At 44.6% G+C, this 25,572-nt stretch overlaps 1 protein-coding gene across 1 annotated transcript; it reads left to right on the top strand.

The window, feature by feature from the left end:
* The first annotated feature begins 7,324 nt into the window (after window positions 1-7,324).
* Window positions 7,325-23,058, top strand: LOC119381944 (protein unc-93 homolog A). The gene is made up of 2 exons (XM_037649695.1): window positions 7,325-8,921; window positions 22,844-23,058. Exons 1-2 carry the CDS (start codon window positions 7,325-7,327, stop codon window positions 23,056-23,058), a joined length of 1,812 nt encoding a protein of 603 aa, XP_037505623.1.
* Window positions 23,059-25,572: the final 2,514 nt, after the last annotated feature.

The following is a 25,572-nucleotide window of genomic DNA, read 5'->3' as shown; positions in this document are numbered from 1 at the left end:
AGCACTCGAAGCGATGCAGGCACGCTGGACAGTTATCGATCGAATATCGGCGAGGCCGCATTCGGCGGCGGTCTTGAGCTGTTTGCATTCAAATAGAACATTGGCTGCCAAATCCAGGGCTTCGACTTTCCTGTGATTGTGTGCTATGTAGTTGTTGGCATGAAAGGAAAAAAAAAAACAAAAAAGAGGCAAAGTGCGTTGATTGCGGCCCATGTCGCCGAAGGACGAGGTCATGGCATGTACAAGCCGTTCTCACAATTGCAATCGTCATCCAGAGTTCAGTCAAGACGTTGAGCGACCACTGTGGACTCCAAGTTGAGTTATATGACGTAAGAATCAGCGATGTGGGAGTGGGAGAGTGAGGACAGGTGTACATAGTAGAATAGCATTTCAAGGGCTCCGGAATGCATCACAAAGAGGGATTATATGCGGCACGAAATTTACTTTGAAAACAGATCTCTTTCTTTTTTTTTTATTGCGTACTTTGGGCCCTTAGGTCCAAGCAGTTGGGCACTGTCAATATCGCAGACATAACACAAATAGCGACACAGAAAACTGTTTTAAATCAATGGGAATAACAGACATAATAAAAAAAATAAAGACCAATAATGAAATATGTTTCAAGGTTACTGAACGAAGATGCATCTAAACTGCGTGTTTTGGCGAAGTCTGCGCGTATTTTCCTTACCAAAGTCATCATATTTGACTGCACTATTAACAAATGAAGTATATATATATATATATATATATATATATATATATATATATATATATACTTAAATACACAATTTTGAGAAATCGCCGAAAAACGATTTCCTATATCTCCTATAGATGCCTTCGGTAGAAAAATGAAAAACGCCTCCAAAAACGCCTCCGTTGAGTTGAGGGAGAAAGCTGCGGAACGTGATCTCTATAATTTGGTAACACCACTTAGACTTGACGGATTCGAAAAATTTTTGCGGCATATGACTCGTGAAGAGTCATACGTCAATAATGAGACTATTCCAATATAACTAAGAAAGGTGTTGCAGGGCCCCTTTAAGATACAAGATACTCCTATAGGAACACCACCCTATGAAACAATAATCGCTGGCTCAACTCCGCTTCTCAAGCTGATACTTGTGTCACTAAAACGCCAGAATAAAACTATGGGCAATGACATAATTTTATTTTTCTGGCAGAGTCCACTAGTAAGAGGAGGCGATGAGGTGTGCGCGTCCGTTTCGGTTGAGTACAGTAACATGACAGCGTTCGCACAGTATCCACAGAACAAGAGCGCGAACATCTACACTTAGCTCACGTGCCTTTCGTGTTCTCGATTTTTTTTTCTTTTTACTAGTGCCAGTGCCAGTGCCATGACACTTACCCTTATCCGCTGTTCCGCGCCGCGTACCACAACGCGTGCGGCGATTAACGCGCAAATTTTGATGCCGCTCTACTGCGTGATGCTTCGTTACGACGTCGGAAGCATAGGGTTGCTTTGCGTCTCGTGGCTTTCACACATCGGCGATTTGAAGGTTTTTGTGGATGTAGGTTCGACTTACATGCCATTGACTTATCTGCAAATAGGATTCAACAGTAGCACCTCTAGTACCGATGCTAGATCTAATAGAGCAAGTGTTTATCTAACAGAAGATATCTCCGTGTACCCCATCTTTTTTTTCCCTGCTGTCGACCGAGTCCCGGCCGCGGCGGTCGCATTTTCGATGGAGGCGAAGATACTTGAGGCCCGTGTACTTCGATGTAGATGCACGTTAAAGACCTCCAGGTGGCCCAAATTTCCGGAGCCCTCCACTACGGCTTCCCTCATAATCGTATCGTGGTTTTGGGACGTTAAACCCTAACAATTATTATTATTATTAGCTTCCTGCTATCTTTATTCAAAGAGTTTTTGAAATGATAATTTGGTTGTTAGCACAAGTGCTTTCTTGGTTGTCCTTCTCTTGCATCCCGTAGATTACCTAGCGCTCTGAACTGCTTTTTTCCGGTCTGGTCACAGCAATATGTCTCTTGTAACGTGCTGTCAAAATAAGCTCTCTGATTTATTCTTCAAAACGGTATTTGCCGGAGCTAGTTGGTTCATAGCCAACGCTGTTTTGAGCAGCGGAACTTAAAGGAGTACTGACACGATTTTGAAGTGCAGCAAAACGGACGTTTTTGGTTTCCTTGGCATGTAGAGTTAACGCTCTCCCCACACCACATCCGGGAAACACGTATAAATATTTACGTTTGATTTTAAAGTTTTCATCTCCCAGCATCTGCAAGGCAGCTTCACCGCATGGATAGCCCTATGACATTTCAAGTCAGCTCGCTTGGTTTGCGAAGTCTGGGCTCTGCATGCAGCCTAAATCACAGAAATCGCTGGCGGAGGCACTGGACGACAGTTCACTCATCATGAACCACGTTCGACCGACAGCAAAGGACAACAGGGTCATATTTCGTGGGTTGCAGTCTGCCCGTGACGTCACGGGCAGACTTGACACGTCACTATGAAGCCACCCTCTCGAAACCGAAACCGAAACCGAAACTGCTGGTTGAAAGAAGCGGTATTAAAAATATATGCAATGCATCCCCAGACACCACGACACTCTTTTTAGGGTTCTCGACACCCGTGCTTTCATTTAGAGCAACAACCCGAAAATTTTTAAATTCATGTCAGTACTCCTTCAAAACGAGGGACAAAAAGGAAGAGAGACAAGGACGTCGCTGTCCTTTTTTGTCCCTCCCTTTTATGTCCCGCTGCTCAAACCAATGTTAGCCTCATTCTTACTTTAAACTGTCTGCTTTGTTTCTGCTGCTGTTTACACTTCTATGTCTCACTTGTGTTTACAGTTCTGCCAAGGCGGTTTCGAAAACAAATATGTTATTATGTGGGCGCGCATTGACTATACAGTAACAAACATCCTGCGCACTGCTTAGGAAAACAGCGAAATTGAGTTTGCACTATAATAATGGAAATATTTAGGAGCCATCTTAAAGCCATTAGGAAGGGGATTCGAGAACCACTGCTATACTAAATGATCCGTTTTTCTCATGAGCGTTCCAACGAGCCGTTTCAGTCAAGTTTTCATAGGCACTAAATCTTTTTATTGTCTTACAATAACAGGTTAGTTGACGATACTTCACGCTTAATTGTCATAGCTATTATGGATGCCGCCTATAGTGTTTCAATACTTATTCACAATGAATGTTTGATACAGGACGTCTTTTGTATTTTATTTGCATATATTTGTTTTTCTTTTTGAGGCCTCCCTAATTTTTTTTTTACTTTTACTAATCGGCAGGTAATCGCAGGAATAGGTGGTAATAGCGGGAATAGAAGCGATGTCCTGCGATAAATTGTGAAACTATACTGCTACGCGCTCTTATTCCTTTATTTTGGTGCGATCGGGTTTAAACCACAAAAGAAATATTAGCAGCGCTCGTCTGAAGCCGCGCCGCGATGTTCCGAAACCTTCGCCATTGTTTCAGATTGTTCCGTTCAGATTACGCGCGAATCCCAGCCGCGGCGGCCATATTTCGATGGAGGCAAAATGCTAGAAGCCGGCGTACTTAGATTTATAGGTGCACGTTAAAGAACCCCAGGTGGTCGATATTTCCGGAGCCCTCCACTACGGCGTCTAATCATGTCGTGGTTGTGTGATGCAAAAGCAAAACCACAACAATTGTTATAATGATGCGCAGGACGCGAGCACTCTAGTTAATTCGGGAGCATACGCGAGCACTAGCGGTATAACGCTGGAAGGTTCGATCGCTGATGTATAAAAGAGCATGCGTCGTTCCGCCGATGATCAGAATACCGAAGGCCGATGACTTTTATAGGGAGCCCAAGCTCAAGTTTGGGCGCGACGCTCGCGCGGCTCAGTTATGCGTTTCTGGGGGCAGGCATTGCCCGCAAAGGCGGTTTGTCGCCGGATTTGCCAGCGGCGCCGGCAAGGACACGTGCGCGCATGCGCTCCTCATTATCGTATTGGATACAATTATTGCGGTAGTATCTTGTATCTGTATCTCCAATACTTCTTGCCGGAGTATCTTGTATCGTATCGCGATACAATTTCAAAGTATCTTTGCCCAGCCCTGCAATCAGCAATCGACTCCGCGGTGGGGATCTCGTAGTGACATAAATATATTGTTACCGAAGAAGCCAAAAAACACAGCCCGAGAAAGGAAACAAAAAAAAGAAAAAAAAAACACCTAGCAGCTCTCAAAGGATGCAGTTAACGTAGCGCAACAAAGAAGGCTGGCCAAAGCTGAGGGGAACATGATGCACGCGAAGTCACTCGCTCACCGAATTTCAAAAAAAAAAAACAAGAACAGGCGAGTATAGACAAGAAAAAGAACTTAAAAAACATAGTACAATGAAAGAGGGGAGAGCGATTCGAAGAGAAGAACAAGGGACCTCCTAAACAAAGTTAAAAAAAAAGAATCGCGCGAGTTTTCGAACTCAAACTCACTGCAGCCGCTAACACGCAAAGAAATAATCTCCCGATGGGTGAAGATATAAAGAAAAGATGGAAGGAATACACAGAAAATATGTTTAAGAATAATAAAACAGACAAGAAGCATAGCTTAGATATCGATCATGAACATGGAACCAACAGTTTTAATAATAATATCTGGGGTTTAACGTCCAAAAGCACGATATGATTATGAGAGACGCCGTAGTGGAGGGCTCCGGAAATTTCGACCACCTGGGGTTCTTTAACGTGCACCTAAATCTAAGTACACGGGCCTCAAACATTTTCGCCTCCATCGAAAATGCAGCCGCCGCGGCCGGGATTCGATCCCGCGACCTTCGGGTCAGCAGTCGAGCGCCATAACCACTAGACCACCGTGGCGGGGCAACCAACAGTTTTAAGTAATGAAATAGGATGGGCTTTACAGCGACTACCTACCAGCAAAACAAGTGGGCCAGACAATATTTCCATGGGAATTCATCAAAGCACTCGGACCAGAATTAATCAAGGTCATCAATAGGTCATGCCAACAACCTTGGCAGACAGCAGAATAGCCGGTAGACTGGTGGAGATCTCTATGTATCACATCGCATAAAAGAAAAAAAAAAGGCGACGCGAAAGAATGCTCAATCTACACAATTATCGCCTTAGCATCACGTGATTGTAAACTACTAAAAGTATTACAGAAAAGACTAGAGACTTACATGGAGAAAGAGATGACGACAGAGCAAGCAGCTTCCAGAAAAGGGCGCGGTACGAGATACCGCATTGCAAATATGAGACGACTGATAATACCAAAAGCCTTTGTTCTGGATACATCTGAGAAAAATGGGCATTCCCGGACACCGTATAGCTCGACTAAGGAAACTATATACAGGACAAGAAGCTCTTGTGACAAATATTGGTAAGGCAGATTGGTTTCAAAAAGGAGTCAGACAAGGTTGTAGTCTTTCACGATACTTACTCATCTTATGCACAGAATATGTACGCAGAAATTGCGACGTCAGGCAATGCGATGTAGGAATAAAAATTTTAGGGACAATGGTAACCAACTTACAATATGCAATCGACATTGCATTAATAGCGAATAACATAAAAGGCTTAAAACACTTATTCAGAAGGTAAAAGAAGAAACCGTAAAAAAACTCCAAATAGTATTTGTCTAAATGTATTAAAAAAGACTAAAGTTACAACAACGGGTGAAACACAGAACATTCAGATGTTGTAAAACAGCATTTTCCTATGAGCCAGAATAGACGCTGACGGTATAGCTCTACAAGATCTAAAGCAAAAAATAGTATTACGAAAGAGTAATGGGTGGACGTTCAAAGATTTTGAAAAACAAAGATTTCAGCCTCAAAACCAAAATGAGTCTGGTAAACGCCCTGCTCTTTCCCGTGGTAATGTATGGGCGCGAGTAGTCGACCTTGTGGAACTATGAAAGAAAAAAAAAAAAACCTAGCTTCCTATGAAATGTGGAGCTGGAGTAGAGTTTTGAGAATTCCACGGTCTGCCAATACAACAAATATCTCGGTCATAAGAGAGATCAGTCTTGAATGTTCTTTCGAATTCAACGTAGTGAAACCGAAAAATTTCTTACTTTGCTCACGCCGTGCGAGCTACGAGTTCAGTGTAGCGAAAATTAATGTTAGCCAAAGTGGACGGTAAGAGAAAGCGAGGCTGCCCATGCACAAAATGGTTATAGGGTGTTCTGGAGACCACAGGACAACGTCTAGATGAGCTTAAAGATTCACTAAAAAGGTCTCACTGACGGTCATATACTCATGTCACCAGGAGTTGCCAGCGACCCGACAGTACCTAACAATTTTATTTTTACCTTGCCATTCGCCAGTACAAAGAGGGTTCAACTTAAATTGAGGACGACGCAGCGAGCGATGGAAAGGAAAATGATAGGTGTAACCTTAAGAGACAGGAAGAGAGCAGAGTGGGTCAGGGAACAAACGGGGGTTAAGGATATTATAGTTTAAATTAAGAAGAAGAAATGGATATGGGACGGGCACGTAGCACGTCGGCAGGATAACCGGTGGTCATTAAGGGTAACTGACTGGATTCCAAGAGATGGTAAACGCGTGAGGGTGAGACAGAAAATTAGGTGGGTAGATCAGATTAAGAAGTTTGTAGGTATAACGTGGCAGCAGAAAGCACAGGACCGGGTTGATTGGCGGAACATGGGAGAGGCCTTTGCCCTGCAGTGGGCGTAGACAGGCTGATGATGATGATGATGATGATGATGATGATGATGATAACATTTAAAAACGAAGACTGGATTTACAAAGGTTCGTGTTACTGTGAAACTCTTCTTCTTTTTTTAATTGCACGCCAGCTTCGTTCTCTTACTTTTAACGTCGTTGGTTGGACTCCATTATTAAACCCTAATCCTGAGCGAAACGTCTATGGGCGCTCTCGCTCCGTCGTGTATTAAAATTTTCCTTTGTGCAACTCTTGCTGTATTGCACAGTGGCGTAGCGAGGGGGTGGTACACCGCCCCCCCCCCCCTCCTCCCCGAAATGTTTTTTTTTTTTTTTTGCCATGACATATAGAGCAATGACGCTCGACCACATCTGCCTGCCCGGCCCCCACATCAGATCAAGGAGGTACCCCCCCCCCCCCCCGCGGAAAAAAATTCTGCCTACACCCCTGGTATTGTGTACCTGGAAGTAACATAGAAAAATAACAATTTCATGTCATCGCTGCAGTCACTTGTTAAAAGACAAATAATTAACTGTGTTGATTCCAGCGCACCAATGCTTTTAAACTGAAGGGTATTATACGTGCCACGCAGGCTCTCCCGGTGGCGCATCACTCGGGTGGCATCACATAGCGGCAGAATGGACAAAAGGCTTGCAATGGCGGAGATTCGTGACAAGAGCGCCTTGTCCCAGCAACACGAAGACCAAGAGGTATTGTCATCGCAGCAGGAACACGCATCACTGAAGCAGGATCAGCGCGAGCGCCGACACCAGCGGTCGTCCAGGAATAAGGCGCCGCGAGCCAGCGTGGCCAACACCCAGACGCAGGTAGCTAGCGTGGCCAACACTCAGCCGCAGGTAGCCAGCGTGGCCAACACTCAGCCGCATGTAGCTAGCGTGGCCAACACTCAGCCGCAGGTAGCCAGCATGGCCAACACTCAGCCGCATGTAGCTAGCGTGGCCAACACTCAGCCGCAGGTAGCTAGCGTGGCCAACACTCAGCCGCAGGTAGCCAACGTGGCCAACGCTCAGCTGCAGGTAGCCAGCGTGGCCAACGCTCAGCCGCAGGTAGGTAGCATGGTCAACGCTCAGCTGCAGGTAGCCAGCGTGGCCAACACTCATCCGCAGGTGTTCGACGAGAAGGGCCCGTCAGATGATAAAGATCGCGTGCTGCGCAACCTGCTCATCGTCAGCATGAGCTTCGTGCTACTCTTCACGGCCTACCTGTCGATGCAAAACCTGCAGAGCAGCCTAAATCCCGAGGCCGGCCTCGGAACCGCATCGCTGGCCACCATCTATGTGGCACTCGTGTTGTCATGCATGTTCGTGCCCACGTACATGATCCGGCGGTTGGGCCTCAAGTACACCATGGTCACGTCGGTGGGCATGTACATGCTGTACTTTGTGGCCAACATGGAGCCCAGCTGGTACACGTTGCTACCAGCATCGCTCTTGCTGGGCATGGGCGGGGCGCCACTGTGGACTTCCAAGTGCGCCTACCTCACGTACCTGGCGCAGGAGTACGCCGACCAGGTGGGCGAGCTCGACTCGGCACCGTTCGTGGCCGGATTCTTCGGCGTCTTCTTTATGCTGTTCCAGACCACCCAAATATGGGGCAACCTGATGGCCTTCATTGTGCTGCGGCCGCCTAACTTGACGGAGGTGGCCGCCGACATCGACCAGTGCGGCGCCTCGTTCCACCCGACCGAGGACTTGGCCATGCTGAACCAGACCAACCTGGGCGTCGTGAGCCGCGTGCAGACGTACACGCTGAGTGGCGTCTACACGTGCTGCGTGCTGTCTTCCATTGTGATGCTCGTCGCCTTCCTGGACCCCGTGCGCAAGGAGGTGTCCGATCCGAATCCGCCCATGCAGCTGCTCGTTGAAACGATATACCATATGCGGCGAGGCTACCAGCAGCTTATCGTGCCGCTCACCATCTACAGCGGCATGCAGCAGGCCTTCTTTTCGGGCGACTTCACCCAGGCGTACATCAGCTGCGCCTGGGGCGTCCAGTTCGTCGGCTTCGTCATGATCTCGTACGGGCTAACCGATGCCACCTGCTCCATGGCGTTCGGCTTTCTTGTCAAGCGTGTCGGCCGCGTGCCCATTGTTTTGTTGGCGGCGCTGCTCAACGTCGCCGTCATGATTCTCATGTACACTTGGAAACCACGTCCCTCAGAGGTGCACAACTTCTTCATCATCGCTATGCTGTGGGGCGTGGCCGACGCGTCGTGGCAGACTCAGATCAACTGTGAGTACTGCATGGTGTCCCCGCACATGAGCGTGGAGGTTTATATATATATATATATATATATATATATATATATATATATATATATATATATATATATATATATATATATATATATATATATATATATATATATATATATATATATATATAGTGTAAGGGTATAGCTGCCAGAAGCTTGAGAGTCCCAGGTCACATGAACACTTTCTTCAGGGGCACTTATTTTCTAAAATGACCATGAGGAAGGTATCCACGAGACCAGAGGACGTCGTAGAAGATTTCTTGAGGAGACGTTGCCCTCTCGAGGCCACCTTGTCGGTCCATTGTGTTTCCTAAAAAAAGCAGCCGCTTGAACACCGGTTCCTTTTAAAAGTTTTAGTATGAAGCCTATAGGGGTAATTAACGATCAGATGAAGTGTCACTATTGTCAAACCGGTATTTAAACATGTCAATGGCGTACGTACGATCACCAGCGAAGCCGACCTTGCATAGAACGCAACCACAGTTAGCTGGCAGAAATCACGAGAGGCCGAGCGGTGGATATACAAGGTATACATGCATGGTCGTAAGTTTTGGAATGTTGAGCCTGCATGCACTAGAAGTTACGAAGAAAACTGTTCGTATGACGATGACGTATTCATGGCCCTTACTCTGCGAACAGTCGGTGTTAAGAGGCAGTGAAACATAGCGAGGAAAAAACAAAGGAAATCGCTAATGTAACTTTTCAAGTTAATTCTGCCCATACGCTGAGATTCCGAAGGGTGGAAGTATGAGCCTTTTCGAAACTCCGTCGTGCACAAGTGACTCCTTAATAGTCAGTCTCATTTGCGAGGCTGCTTTCTTTATTACTAGTCCTTTCAGCCCGGCAGGCACTAACTAGTTTAGCAGCCGTATCAGTCGGTTCACTAATGAACTAGTTTATAAATTAGCCCTTAATTACTAGCTTTCACGCTCGTGTTGCAATTGGAGTATTCAAACAGGGCGCAGAGTGAGACCACAACTTACGCGATACAGTATGAGCTGTAGCATCCAGCAAGTTGGCGAATGCATTCATTCGATGCTGAAGAAGAGTTTAGGGAGGATTCTGAACACGTTGCATCACACAATCGATATGGAATATCGATATGAAAAAAAAAAAAAAAGGTGAAACACAGTAAGAAAGAATATAGTTGAATTGAATGGAGCAGCTAATAATAAGCACAGAAGAAAGAGAAACACGAAATACGCATAGACACTGGAATTACTGTGAACTAAAGCGTATTATTGTAGAAAAAAATTATGTCGAGCAAAAAGCTACCTGACGGAAAATAAAAAAAAGAACGCACATAGATACTAAAATAAGTAAAGACGGGGAAAAAATCATCGAAGAGCGGCGCAGAGTGTGCAGGGAAGAGACATGCAAAAAAAAAACTACTGTCAAAGAAGAAAGGGGACACAAAACGGCACTTGTATGTGCTAATCGTGGTCTAGGAGAAAATAAAAGGCACAAATATTCGCGGGTTAATATAAAAAAGAAAACAAACAGCTCGTCAAAAATATTCTAGACTCACGTGAAGCACCTAGGGAAGGAGGGAAAAAAAAGGTGGCTGATCCCTCCGTTATAGGAATCGGTATAACGCAAAAGTGAAACGTGTAGTCACAGAAGTAGTTGATTGTTTATAGTGTATTGATATATGAGAGCTTGTACAACGTCTGTTGTTGTTTGGCAGATATAGCCCCGCTTGATGTGCATGGACGCACCCACGTTGACGCCTAGTGGCATGTCTCCGTCCAGTCGACTAACGCCCATGATCACGATTTAACCCTTGCGGTAGCTGAAGTTTTTAACATATACCTGGACACCGCATATGGGGGGGGGGGGGTGAATCGCGAGCAAAGATGGCATCAGCAAGCACATAACACTGGTACTCGATATGCACCCCTCTCTTCAAAGCGTCGTGAAACGCGAAGAGAAACGCAACGCGCGTCGTGTCTTCCCTCTAGCCTGGTCGCTAATTCTCACAGGGCGAGCGGGGAACGCGGTGCGACAGCTAGGCGAGCATCGGAGAACTATTTTTCGATATGAATGGATGCTATGAGCGAGGCTTGGGCTAAAGCCACCACCTCGCCGCCTCGCGGTGTGTTAAAGCATTGACGCAATTACACTTTTCCTATTGGAAACGCGCCTAATGGGATGGTCGTAGCAACGGCGCGTTGCCGGAACTAATTGCGGAGGCCACACATTACTTCTCTCTACCGCGTCCAGACGGCGACGCCACCCCGCGAACCAAGAGCACTGGGAGAGGAAAGTGTGAAATATAAAAGGCGCGTTCGTGCAGCTTCCTTTACGTGTTCGGCGGTAGCGCAGTGTGCTAAACGCCCGTCAGCCATCGCCGCGGACCGAGAGGTAATGTGTTCGACTCCTGTCAACGGAACTTTTTCTTAGTTTTTTTTTTCTTTACCATCTGATAGCGTTCATTGATGACGTATTTCCGTCACGGAAATACGTCATGAATGTCTTGGTGGACCCCGGCATAAAACATTTTCATGCTAAAAAAACGAGATTTTAGGCCTATCTTCGAAACGAAGACAGAAATAATTGGGAAATCGAAGACAGAATTATGCTGCATAAAATAAGCCCGAGACATTAGAAAACGGTGACATATCGATCACTAAGGAGCGTAGAAGTGATATTGGTTCATGAAATAGATTTTCAATGATTTCCACTTGCAAAAGTCGGTAGAAGATATCACATCACGCAGCAACTAGACTGGATGGAATGACTAAACTCACTGAAAAAATCGTACAAAACAAGAGTTGGCGCACTAGTGATATCAATTCATAATAATGACATGAAAATTTTGCTCGTACCTTCATATATAACGAACATACACAACAAAATATACAAAACAGAACCGTCACCATTAGAGCACTGCACGGGCCGTGATTATCGGCCAGGGCCCGGCCCGGGCCCGGAGTTTATTGAAGTTTACCCGCCCGAGCCCGGCCCGGTGATTCAATACGCGACCCGAGCCCAGCCCGAAACCGAGAAAAAATTTCGCCTACCCGGCCCGGCCCGGCCCGACGGCACATCAGGCACGACAGAGGCCCGAGCCAATAATATAGGTGGTGTTGCCAGAACATAGCATCTACAGAAAAGTGTTTTAAGTAGGGAATATCTACGCTTTGTTGGCGAATATTTCGCTAACAGTTCTACTTCAACCTACGGTAAATTCGTGTAAAAAGGGGCTCACGGTGGAAAGAGTTGAGTCGACATACTGGGTACAATGAACGTTTGTTCGGCAATGGTATACTATAACTTTTCTTTTTCTTTTTTCGCTTATGCAGTGGGGATGGTCAAGAGCGCTTTGTAGCAGATATTGCAGCAAGGATAGTGATTTGCAGCATGAGTTCATTGTCGATAGGAAGTGCAATAAAAACAGAGGAGAGAGAGAACACAACGCTCTCTTTGCGCTCTTTACTGAAACTTGAAACATGCTCTAACGACAAAGCCAATCATGCACCCTTCTGGATATGTAACACATGCATAGGCGTGCGCACAGGGGGGCAGGGGGGGGGGGGGCGGCCGCCCCCCCCCATTCACCTAAGAGGAGGGGGGCGCAATGTCAGCCCCACACATTGATATAATAGGGAGGGGGCGCTGCGACTCGGGGGGGGGGGGGCAATGTCTGCGCCATACATTGACGTAATTGGGAGGGGGGGGGACGCCGCGGCGATCCCTTCGCCCCCCCCCCCCCGAAGAGGAACCCTGCGCACGCCTATGAATACATGTCTTCAGCACGGTAATACCTTGCCACAGCAAAATGGGGGAAGAAAGCCAAGTTTATTGCCTTTAATTGCTGTATGTACACTAACCTAGATAAAAATTATAACGAACCGTGTGCACCGCGTGCACTTTTAGAAATACATATAGGCAGGCGGAAGGACGGAAAAAGTATTTGTGGTAGCATTCTTTTCGTATATCATATATATTTCATATAACACCACTGCTACTATATACAGTCCATAAGTCTTTTGTGGCATAGTTTATAGTTTATTTCTTCACGTGTTATTGTGCAAGAAATGGAATTATCTTGAGATTCCGGCCTTAAGCACGCCATACACCGTTGTATCACATAATCTGCCACGCTAAAGTTTCTCGCACTGCATGCGCTAGCCGCAAGGGTGCACATCTGCCTTGCGAAACTTGAAGACGTCGACAGTCGTTATTGTTAACTTCCACCACTGCAGCAAATTTAGGATGTCTTTGAGGGGTTTTGCTTGCAGCTTTCAGCAGTGTATGTTATGCATGGCTTGCACTGCGCACTTCTTTTCTTCCGTATCATAATGCTCTATGCCTTCCTAACGATGTTGTACTGGTAGAAGGTGACCACTTGGCAGGAGGTGGACGAAGCAATTTCGATCTATTTTTGTGTTCGTTACAGTTTCGTAATAAAGGCGCGAATAAGCTTCTCGACGCTTATTCATTGGATGCCTATGGTTCGAGGTGAAGGGACATCACCCGGCACGGAATTCGTACTTTTTTTTCAAGCCTGATATTTCGTCAAGCGTATATATTTTGAGTCACACCTTATGCTGTTTAAACCTATGCTATTCCAGCACATTCCAACGGTGTTGTTGCAGTGTCATGTAGCTCTTAAACTATACCTGTATAGCGCAGGGGACTCAAACACGTGGCCCTTCCCTAAAGGCCCGCGGCCCGCATATGACTGTGTTCGTCCCAATTTTTCGTTTTCTTTATAAGTATGCTCTTAAGCTACACAGGCATGACAGGTCTAAAGCTTTTTTGTCAAGAGGCATCCCCTGCGGCCGCCATGTGTTGATACCTAACCGTGAAACAAAACTCTATATTTCAAAATCGGCGTCCTGATTTTAGTCATGTTGAAGATAGGTATCGATAGTTGTTGGAATCCTGCCGCCAAATACCCTTCAGAAACGACCCATATATGACATACGGGAAAGCTCTCTTTTAAATGGCAACGTTAGCTGACATTTGGTACGACCTAGCCCGTCTACACCCCCCCCCCCCCCCGTGCGCTTTTAAATGCGTTACTGCCCTGGCCCTTGCGGGAGTAAATTTTCGGGAATGCGGCCCATTAGCTGAGGCGGGTTTGAGACCCCTGATATTGCGGCAAAAGGCTAAAGTTCAAATGTTAACAAATTGGGCACACTAAGCAGGCTGTGCACATCTATCTCGCGTCACATGACCACTGGGGGCCATGACGAACCCACGGAAAAACAATGTCTCTGTATAGGAATTCTATGTAACGAGACTCCGTGCGTCCTGTCGTTTTAGTGGAGGGCTGGAAACTTCAAAAACGCTTCCTCAATTTGGAGCTCTATGATCGCTCTTTCGATAAGTTACAGATATATATTTATTATATTACATTTATTAGTGGCGATTACAGAATAACATTCGGGATATAAAATCATAACGAATGCAAATAAAGCACTGAGTAACTATATAAGCGCCTAGTATATCTACTTTTAGCTCGCCCGTTTAAGATATATCAAGTAGCCCCATATGCAAGGAGCAAACGAAGTTCAGTACTTGTCTCTAATAAGATTTCTCTAAATAGCTTGCCCCACATAAAAAAGCGTATTTTTGCGAGAGAAACTGTGAAACATATATGTATATATGCACAACGTATGTGGAACAAACATGAAGGGGTACTAGAAAGAAAAACGATTTCTCTACTATCAGTAAATTAGTCTTTAGCAATTCCTAAATCACCACGCTCGACGGTACAAGACTCTTGGTAAGTGAGAAAACGCGCGAAAAGGTGGGTGGCGACGCCCCCTTTAAGTTCGCGCAGCAGACACCATGACATCTTAGATTCTGACAGCGTCTAATGGGACCTACGTAGTTCCTAATCACTAAAAATGAAGTGCATTGACCTCTGAGGGGGCCATAGACTTAACATACCAAGTTTCAGGAAATTCTATGGAGGCAATGTCCCCAAATACGACAAATACAGTTTGAAATCCGTGGCGTCACGCTCGGAGATTTGAGCGCGAAATTGAAAAAAAAAAATGAAATTCTGACCTTGATGTTCTCGTCTGATAATGAACTTATGATGGTGAAATGAATGACATTCGAGTTCTTCGACTTTACTTTATCAGTCTAAACCGACTCAGTGCTGCACTATAGTGTCCATTAAGAAGCCAGCAAAGTCCAAGCCCGGCCCGACCCAAGCCCGCCACCTCAAATCCGGGCCCGGGGGTAAGCCCGAAGCTTCAGGCCCGAGCCCGGCCCGGGCCCACCGTGAAAACTACTTTACCCGGCCCGGCCCGGCCCGGCCCACGGGCCGGGCCGGGCCCGTGTTTCCGGGTAGGCCCGAGCCCGTGCAGTGATCTAGTCACCATACTCTACGGAGCGATTATAATGTCTTCATTAATATGGTGGTTAACAATGCAAGCTAGTAAATCGAAGTTTCAACTATATATTGGTAGAACGGAGAGACACACGTACTTGTGGAACTACAGAACACTTATAGCGTAAAGGCAGGCACCTATACATTATACCTTGAAAAGAAAAATTAATTACTTGCGCAATGCTCGACGCCTGCGTATTTCCAATCTGTTTAGGAACCACGTCATCCGTTAACTGACGTTGTCTAAATAGCTGAAACTTCTCCGTTTTTTTCATTAGGAATCTAACAACGCACACCTAGCGTAAGCGTGAAAACCGCTCTTAACATCCCATGTTTAGCTATTCACCCAATGCAGATTTTTAATAAAAATCCTATGACAGTAAGGCTCCTGTCGTTTTCACACACAGCTTATTCTTTGGGTGCGAATCTATGATGCTTATCTGTTTCTTTCATAAACTACAAACAGGCGCGAAAACTTATTTCGCATGTCTGCTAGAAGACGCACCGCAGTGGCTGCTCCTGGGTTTTATGTTTCACAGGCAAAGAAAACGTTGATATGGCGATTTTCTTGCGCACAATTCGAAAGAAACGGATAAGGACCAAACACGACACGCACAGGTAAGGTGATCAGCTGGCGAAAGTGAGATGACTCGCCGCTTTTCAAGAAAAGATACAGCTGATACAGCCACGACGCGCCTTCCTTGTCGCGGGTAGTACCGGTCCGGAGTAACAGAGTGGTTGCGTTTCGTGCGCGCCGGGCGCAATCAGTTTCGATATCGCCTTTGAAATTCTATGATGAATATCTCGAATTACGTGTAACTTTTGTGATTTCTAAAAAAAATGGGTATGCCATAAATTGTCATGCATTACGGCTTCCTAATATAAACTGCCCTCAAGTCAATAATTAAAAAGTTAATTAGCGAGTTTTTGTTAGTCAAACAGTGCCATTTCAGCCGGGGCAATGTATTTCCGCCTCGTGGTAGAGTTCGCGTGAGAAAACGACAGGAGCCTTACTGACATAGGATGTTTATTAAAAATATGTATTGTCTAAAAAAAAAACACCCTGTATATCTTCTTAGTAAAGGTATAACCATAATAACGCAGCTCTGCGTTCGCTGTTGCCTTTTCCTGACGCTCTGTGTACATTTAATCGATCACTATATAGCCTAAATCAAAGCTTGAATGTGAAACATTGTTTAGGAAACTTAAGGCTTACATTTTTTTTTTATTTTGTCGCTCGGTGCCAAACTTGCCAACTTATCAACTTGTTAGGTTGTTATATTAATCGACTAATGCATCATTTTTCGCATAACGTGCAGAAGATCGCGGGCCGCTGAGCTGGGTTTTATTGGGTCCGTAAACTCCTATCGGACGTGTAGTTTTTCTCCTTCTCGCTGAAATTGAGAATACTCATCCGATCGTGCGAAGAAAAACACATCATCGATCCTAGTAATTAATGTTTTTTCATAAAATAAATGTTGCGCTATATTTGGACAAATATAACGCAAGGCGCTATAGTAACGTGGCATTTCCAAATGAAAAAAAAAAAGTCTCATTATGTGTTAGTATGAAATTCCGGAGTGGAATTAGTAAATTAAAGCAACACTAAAGTAAATTACTAAATGCAGACCGATAAAAAAAATCTTTCAAATCTATACTTACGTCAATTTTGCGGCAATACATTGATTATCCGAGGATAAAATGAGGGTCACAGTTCTATTAGTAAATTTAGCTTGAAAAACGCCAGCGCCAGAAGTCAGTATGACGTCACGGATTTCAAGGTATATCTTGTTTTTTTTTTTTTGTTTTTTTCATATTTTTGCCGTTGACGCAATTTTGGAAACTCGTTAAGTACAGATTCTCGTAAATCGTTAAGTTTGTCCTTTAACTATTTTATAATTGCTACGTACTCAATCTTTACCGATAAAGAAATTTAACTACGCCCGAGCTGACGCCGCCAAAATGGCGTCACGGCAAGCTGTGGCAGGAGCTTCAAGGGCGCGTCGTCAGCTGTCTTTCATTTTTTTTTTGCCTATTTTCTGGGTTATTAGGCCACTTCTCGTAGTAGGAACCGAGTTTTATTCTGTTCAAGAATGGTAATTTACTAACAAAACTAAATATTTTTCTTTCTCTCTTTAGTATCCCGGAATACAATTGTCAAGGTATACGTGCTATATATACCCCCACACACTCAATACTTATCTCGTTTGTTGCGGTAAGGCACTTACAGGCTGACATTAAAACTCGGCATGCGCCGCAGCCTACGCTTCGCAAGCACTGAATTGCGCTCCTTTTAAGTATCGTCTGAAAGCGCTATAGTTTCTCAACGTCACTTTTCCGATGTTCCTGGCATTTCGCTCGCTTCGCATCCGTGGTCGAACGCGAATTCGGTCTTACAATCAGAGCGCGCTTCTTTGTATTCCACTTAAGTATATGTAACAGGACAGCGCGAACACGATGGGCCTTAGCGCGTTCCCATTTACGCGAAATTTTCTGTCCTCCACAAGCAGACCGGGTTGGCACTACATAATTTCTGTAAATAGCGCAATTTGGCGCACGCGACAGGGCAGGAAACGCGCCACGTCCAACGCCGTTCTCTCCTGCGTGCGCCTCGTCGGTCTAGATTGAGCTATTTACCACAGCGTTGTTATTTTTTTTCCCTCGGACTGAGATACGAATGCCTCTAGTCCCTTTTTCGCGCTTGCTGCTACCTCTAACAGGCTTCGTTAGACAAGTTCGCAGGGGAGAAGTTCGCATAAAACGGCCAGCACCTCGCTTCTCATTGTTTTCTTTTTCTAAATTTCCAACCTCCAGTGTGCGTTACTGCTTTGCAGCAACATAAAAAGCTTGCGAGCTCGCGAAAAAATAAATAAAGATAAAATAAAAATGGACTGCGTAAGGACCCGTCGGACGTAAGCGTGAACATTAGACAGTTTTAGTGTGTAGCGTTCGCAAGGCTGTGCTTATCTGAACGGGTAGCGCGTTGCGTTCGTCACGGTTAGCGTTGTATCTTGTAGCGTTAACTTACCGAGCGGCGGAGCGCAAATGTATCATTGGTTTATTAAACACGTTGTCAGTATCGCCGTAGACGAGAGGGACGTAATGAAATGCATTGTTCTTCCTGTAAGGCGCGCCTCAGCGCTATGGAAGCAGATAGCAGTAACTGCAGCAGCGATGAGCACACCGACGACTTTCGCTGGCTACCTGCGCTCACGCAGGTGCTATGCCACGCAATACATACAAGAAAGGCGACGTCAGGCAAGCGCGTATTTAGCCTTTCCGCCCGATTGTTCCCGTCGTGTTGTTGTTGTTGTTGTTCTCCTGTGGCCTGATACGTTTTCCTGTGGCCTGATAACGCGAAACATATGGAAGCCAACGGTGTACGTCACACGTATACTTCCCTGAAAAACTGTTTTGGGAATGTTATGTTATAAAAGTGTGCTCGACACTTCTATGATTACACTGTGAAGTGACATGATGCGGTCAGGCTTGAAATAACGCGACCTAACCTACCATTTTCTAGGAGTGCGTCTGTTGCAGCGACAGCTATTTTGCACCGCAAGCTGACAGTCACAGTCTCGACGTCGTTACACCCGTTATGAGGAAATGGGGAAAGATGTCTTGTAACTCCATAGAATTTGCAGGATGGCACTGTATTTGCTAGAACATAGGCAGTTCCATTTCTGTATTCCTTCACATAAAACCGTAAAAATTTATTGCGGGCATACCTCACATGATGTCAGGGTATGGAAAAAATGCCGAAACTTTCACCAAACTGTGTGACCGGCAACCAAAAAAAAAAAAAAAAAGAGTGATGCAATCACCAGAGGAATTCAAGTTCATCGCATCGAACGACATGTAACTGTCAGATCGAACAGTCTGTATGTAGCTGGTACAAATAGCCAACAGTGTCACATACTGTTTTACTCTTTGTTGGCTCGTGGTTAAGTTGGCGTCACTACTTAAGCGCCCAACGTATGTCATAATATGCAAGCCGACATCCATAATGCAACGTGGATGTCGACATCGTGTTATATATTCAGGGTCCGTTGTTTCACCTTTATGTATTGATTGCGGTCTAAGTTCTGGACTTTTTTGCATATCCTGACAACACCATCTGGTAAGGCTGACAGGCCGGCAACACAAAGCCAAGGCAAATTTTGTGTGGTTTCGTCAGTAGCATAGCGTAACCAATTTCCCAAGAGGCAGAAAGAGATATTTGTTCCGTAAGTTCAACTGCACTTGCTAATAGAAAGAATGGCGAGTGCTGCTCTTGGTCCTACGGGAGGTAATGTCGAAATCTTTCAAATTCTAGGGGTGTGCGAATAGTGATGGCAACCAATTACGAATACGAATCGAATACTACAATAGTTTTCGAATAGTAAGGTTGAATTATGGTTATTTCAAAACAGTCCTAGAATTCCACATTTTCTTCGAAGCAAATGTTCCCAAGCTTCAACAAATGAACATTTAAGCGACCAAAAAATGCCACGATTATGTAATCTGACGTCAGTTCGCATGCAGCATCGACTGGACCCTCGATATACTTTGCAATTGTTGAATTACAGCAGTGACTACAGTATGCAGGGTGGTAGTTTGTCACGAGTGCTTATATAAAACTGAGACATAAAAATAATGTTGAACCGAACTCCACACATACAACTAAATATGTAATGAAACACATAAACGAGTTATCAAAGCATGGGACTTAGCACCAAAATCAGGTAAGCATCAGTATTGAATACTGCACGTACAAACACAATTGACACAAACACAACACTTGCTTCTGCTGTTATTCATGTAAATGTAAAGATCTATGAAAATTTAAACGTAAAGATCTACGAAAATTGTACTTCTGAAGCAGAATGCAGCCTTGTTCCCCGCATTCAATTATTACAAGACGAAGACAGAAACTGCAAACACAGTAAGAGAAACGCAGAAATAAAATTACAGGAAACAATACTCAAGTGCCTATTTTCAATCAAAATGATAAACAAAATAAATTTAAATATACCACCGACAGAATGCTAACTACTATCTCGTAAGATAAATAGCACTGCACATTTGCCAACTAATTACGAACATCATCAGTAAAATGCGAAAACTGTGGCGTACCAAGCTTACTTAGCACGGAACAGAAACAAACGCCCTCATCCGGTGATAAATATAGCTTCGATGGTCTCGTAAAAGCAGGGGTTGCGTGGATCTTGGTAATTCAACTATTAAAACAAGAAAAATGACCCTTCCTGTCCTAACGTTTCGTTCCTTTGGAGCTTTCCTGTTGGCACTGATTATTGAAAAAAATGTTTTATATTTCATATATGCACTAGAATTCGATTCGAGTACACGAACCGAATAGAATTCGATTTATTATTCGAAATTTACGAATATTCGCAGACCCCCATAAAATTCAATGCAGTATTACTTATGCAGGGAAGAAAAAAGTTCGAGATTGCTAACTAAAAGCACTTGTGGCTCAGCACTGCACGAAGGTGGACCTTTTACGATGTAGTATATTGCACTGCGCTTTCAGATGTTTCTACGCACGTTGCTTTGCCCAAATTATTAAGATGATTATGCGAGGATAGTTCGTTAAACGTGACGCAGTGACATCAACTCGGAAAGTTCCGAGAGCCATCTGACACTGTCAGACTATGATGCCAACTGAAAGATGTTTTCAAATGTTCTAGTGTGATTTTCGTTCCGATCTAGCATTTAGCCTGTCTGCCACGAGCCGAGTTCTTTATATCTGGTAAACTGCAGGTTTGTGGGAAAGCATCTAGAGAACAAGAACGGAAACGTAATGATGCTAAGAGCAGAGAATAACGCACGAACAGGAGCGAAGAGCATGGTTATGACAACATAGATTGCCGAGTGACGTTTAATGCAATTATGGATCCATGGACTAAATAATAAAGGTGAAACTAGCCGAAGAAGCAGCGATATTTGACGCTGAACTTTGAAAACAGGGAGCAACAAGATTGTAAGAAAATACAGTGGTAGTAACCAGAATTGCCAACGTGTCGTCGGGCATATTTTTTTAGTAGCGAACAAAATATCTCCTCTTCGTGCCAAAGTTCTTGCTATATACGCACACTGTGCCAGGATTGGAAGCGTTCGCATTTATTGAATGCTTTCATTACTGTGTCAGGAAGGAAGCATTCATATTCTGTGAATGAAGATATGACACTTAGTTGATAGCTATCCTAATATAATTGAACATGATTCCCCAAGTTCTTCGCAACCTTATTGTAGTATCCAAACATACGTGGCTGTGATTCTCAAAATAATGTTAACGTTCGGTCGCCATGGTAACGAGACAGTCACCGATGGGGTGGCCAATCGCGGAAGGTGCTTACGGAAATGGAGTTCAGTGTACACGAACCTTGTTTGCATCGAGGACAACTAGGTCATAATTCTAGCATTGCAGCGCGGGTCCTAGACTCTCATCCGCAGAAAGTCCAAATCAAGTGAGCTCTTTCCGGCATCAGATGGTCTTCTAGGAAATGAATAACTACACTTTTCGTTCTAGCACTTAGTTGCGTCGTCTTTCGTCCTTTTCACGACGACACTGTCCACGACGCATAGATAGGTAGTGGGAGAGGAGGCCGCTGGTGTATTCTCGTGTTCCGATACATTCGACAAGCCGGCTCCCCGTGTACTATTGCGGAATTTCGCATATCATCCCATTTCTTATAGCGCACGAGCCGGAGATGCGAGGGCTCGACTTTCAAACAATTGGCTACGGATTTTTTCGCGGATTTCGTGGAAGCGACGCTAGCAGAAGAGCTTCTGTTACGGCTCGCGCGAAATGGCTGCAGCTTTTCTTCGGTCTACTTCCGCGATGCTACGAGATATATAGGCGCCTACTTGTATGCGTCCTAACCCGAAGCTACCTCGGACCAGTTATTTTTGTTTTTCATGAAAGTGTAAGTTGCAAGCTTCTTTCAAAGCTGAGAAGAAAAAAAAAACGGATCCAATAAAATTTTAGAAGTGTTCGTTTTCAGAATTCCTTCTACAAAACTGTTTCGTCTTTTCTCACTTGCGGGAAACGTTCAGTTTCGGCCTCGGTGGCACAGCACACTTTTTCCCTTGTTTCGCGCAGAATCTCGAGAAACAAACGACTAGAAGAAAATTCGAACGTTTTAGTGTTCGTTTTGTCGTGTATACATATGTTTCCCAAGATTCGATGCTAAAAATTGAAAGAAAAATTCGCTCTTGAACCGAAGTAAGTCGTGTAATCGATCTCGGTAACCGCGATCGCATTTCGACGGAAACAAAATGCGAAAGTGCTCGTGCACTTAGATTTAGTCTAGAGGCGGGTTAAAGGACCACGGGTGATTTAAATTGATCCTCAGTCTCCGAAGACGACGTGTCTCATAAAAGGACTACAATTATGCTATCTATCGCACACGGTTTTTTAAAAAATTACGTATTTTTGAAGAAAAAAAAAAACGCCGTATACATAGAGTTATGCATAAAACTACATAACAGTCTTGATTACACCGAGGCTACGCAAGGAGGGTGAGAGATAATTTCGCTTCGCAGCCTTCTACGGCGTCATCTTCGCCGACGCTCGCGAGCCGGCATTCGCCAACTACCGGCTGTGGGAGTCCATGGGTTTCATCATCATGTTCGCCGTCCAAAGCCAGCTGCGCGTCTACGTCAAGCTTGTGGGGCTCACGGTGGCGCTCGTGCTCGGCATGGTCGGCTACCTGAGCATCGAGTTCCACATGAGCAGAGAAAACGCGTCCCCCACGTAGTCGATCGCGACTGCAGTGGCGTATGCATACTCTGCCACACAAGACTGATGTCGTATCTCCCGTTCTTCGTGCAGAGGGGTTCTGTAGTGTAACAGAATCCCCGGCTGCGCCGTATTTCGAGTACCGGGGACACGAGCCGTCTCGAGTCTGCTCCACGGCGTTGCGAGATAGCGATACCTTCAACGGACTATACCGCTCCGAAGCAATCCCACTGGTGACTTGCCAGAGTCCGTTTCGACCATACAATGACCTATCGCGTGAGCTGGGGACGTGTGTATCGCTAGCAGTGCGTGTAGACTGTCTCGGTGAACATATTTTTACGTTTGTTTAGTGCTTCTCGCGTTTCGCTTCGTCATATGCGCACAATGCAGACGCTTTGCGAGCGTGGTTTGGCGCGCGCCTTTCTCGCTGCCGTGTCGCCCTGTATAGGCGCTACAGGACGGCTCCGAATCGATCATTTGAAGGACGATTTTATAGTTCGTTCTTGTTTTGCTCAGAATTGACATCTTGTCTGATATGCCCTCCTCGCCGCGCACTATTAAAACGAAAGTGGCCCTTTAGATCGGTGATGAAGACGTTATATTAATTAATTTTCTAAGGGTCGGTGATTTCATAGCTGCACAGTTACGGTAACATATAATTTTATATGTGTGATATCTGGTGGACTCGAAATGTGTTAGAGCATCTTAGAGTATACTATCGATTGACATGTTCATAACGAATCAATGCCGGAATAGTATTGTATAACACACCGAAGTCTTTTACGCATACGAAGCTTGTAAACGCCAACACATTTCTTGTTACCCTGGGAAAAGGCTGAAGTGGTTTAAAAACACGAAGTTGGCAAATTACTGTATGACACCGGTTCCCGTGGTTTGTTACCGATGTGTATTGCACTTACTAGGCCCGTAACACACACGCGTACACACTCTCTATTTATTTATTTATTTATTTATTTATTTATTTATTTATTTATTTATTTATTTATTTACAACTATAATATGTCCAGCAGCATGATTGGCTGGTACTTTTGTTCTTACCATCAATTCGAGCGTTACAGAAAATACAAAATTTCAAGGCACATGGTCCGCCGGTTCACCGAACATGAACCTGACGTGTCGATGTCTGACAAGGACTGCATGCAATAAATATTATTTTGTGATTATTTTATTATGTCATAGTATTATCTTTGAAACTAAGTCAACGGCACAAGTTGCTCAATGCCACTGTCACCGCATCGGACCACTCGTCCCCCCCCCCCCCTCCCACACACACACTTAAACACGCGAATAATAATATTATTGACTTGTGCTTTTGTCATGAAAATAGTTATCAGCAACTAGCGCTCGCAGTTTCAACATATTTTTTGTTGTTGCCAATGAATGACACGTGTATCTATAGCGTACGTTAATGCTAAAACGTTGTTAGCTTGGTTACCCCTCTTCCCCTTTTTTTCTTTTGTCATCGTTTTCGTACTTATCGCAATGTATATCCCGTCACAGTAATTTACTCTCGACGCATAACAGGGCACCGCGTAAACATATACAGCATAAGGACGTATATGCGGCTGTGTAAGACATAATTTATTAACAACATTCACGGTGCCTTAGCCACCCTACGTAATAGAGCTGATGTGGCCTGATCAGAAACGTTTGAATAGCAAATTCCATGGGCTCCTGTCAACAATTGCCTTCTCGGAAACTCGCACTAGTTTATCTAAACGAGTTTTAAGAAACGCATCTTGGACATTCTCAGCTGCGCACACGTCCCTAAAACATTGTCCTCGCCCTGTTTGCGCTCACTACACATTTGCGATCGCTACTTCGTGGAAACTGCTTTCTTTATTTCTATATTTCCATAGAAGCTAATTTCTGCTCCGTCACTGCACAGCTCACCAGCTGTATTGCTTCCACGGTAATAAAGTTCGCATTTCGGTCAGAGTCAGATGCGATGTTTAGTTGTTAACTTTAAAAAAAAAATGTACGTTGAATAATCGCGTAATGCCATGGAGAGGACGAGAGTACCATTGCTAACGTAAAATATTTGATGTTTGAAGTAGAAAGTTACTGTTGATTACGTGTCTGTTGATGGCCCTACAGCGAGTGGATAATAAAGACGCACTGTTTCTGTAGAGAGAGAGAGAGAGAGAGAACGCTTTAACGGAGCTCGGTTTTTCATACTTGCGCCTAAAAGGCTTTGTTGATTTCTAAGCTGCTCGGCATGTCCTGTTCCCTAAAGCCCGAAGATTTTATGGCGATCAATATGTGTCATTGCACGCTTTCACAATCTGCTAAGAATTCTATGCATGTTTCTTGTTTAGCTGAAAAAAGAAAGGATTTTTATTGGCACTCTAACTCGCAGAAGATGCGAAGCTCTCTGAAGAAAACTAATCTCGCTCGAAAGAAGTTGTTTGCCCGCAGTGTTTGTTTTGTGTGAGAGACTACGCTTCCAGAAAGGCCCGCTTTACATAATAGCGCTACAAGTTTCTTGTGTTCTGAGACGGCTAACTTGCAT

This window comes from Rhipicephalus sanguineus, chromosome 1 (assembly GCF_013339695.2).
Source record: "Rhipicephalus sanguineus isolate Rsan-2018 chromosome 1, BIME_Rsan_1.4, whole genome shotgun sequence".
NCBI classification, from domain to species: domain Eukaryota; kingdom Metazoa; phylum Arthropoda; class Arachnida; order Ixodida; family Ixodidae; genus Rhipicephalus; species Rhipicephalus sanguineus.
The sequence above is the reverse complement of the archived record's forward strand: the minus strand, read 5'-3'. Positions and strand labels throughout refer to the sequence as shown.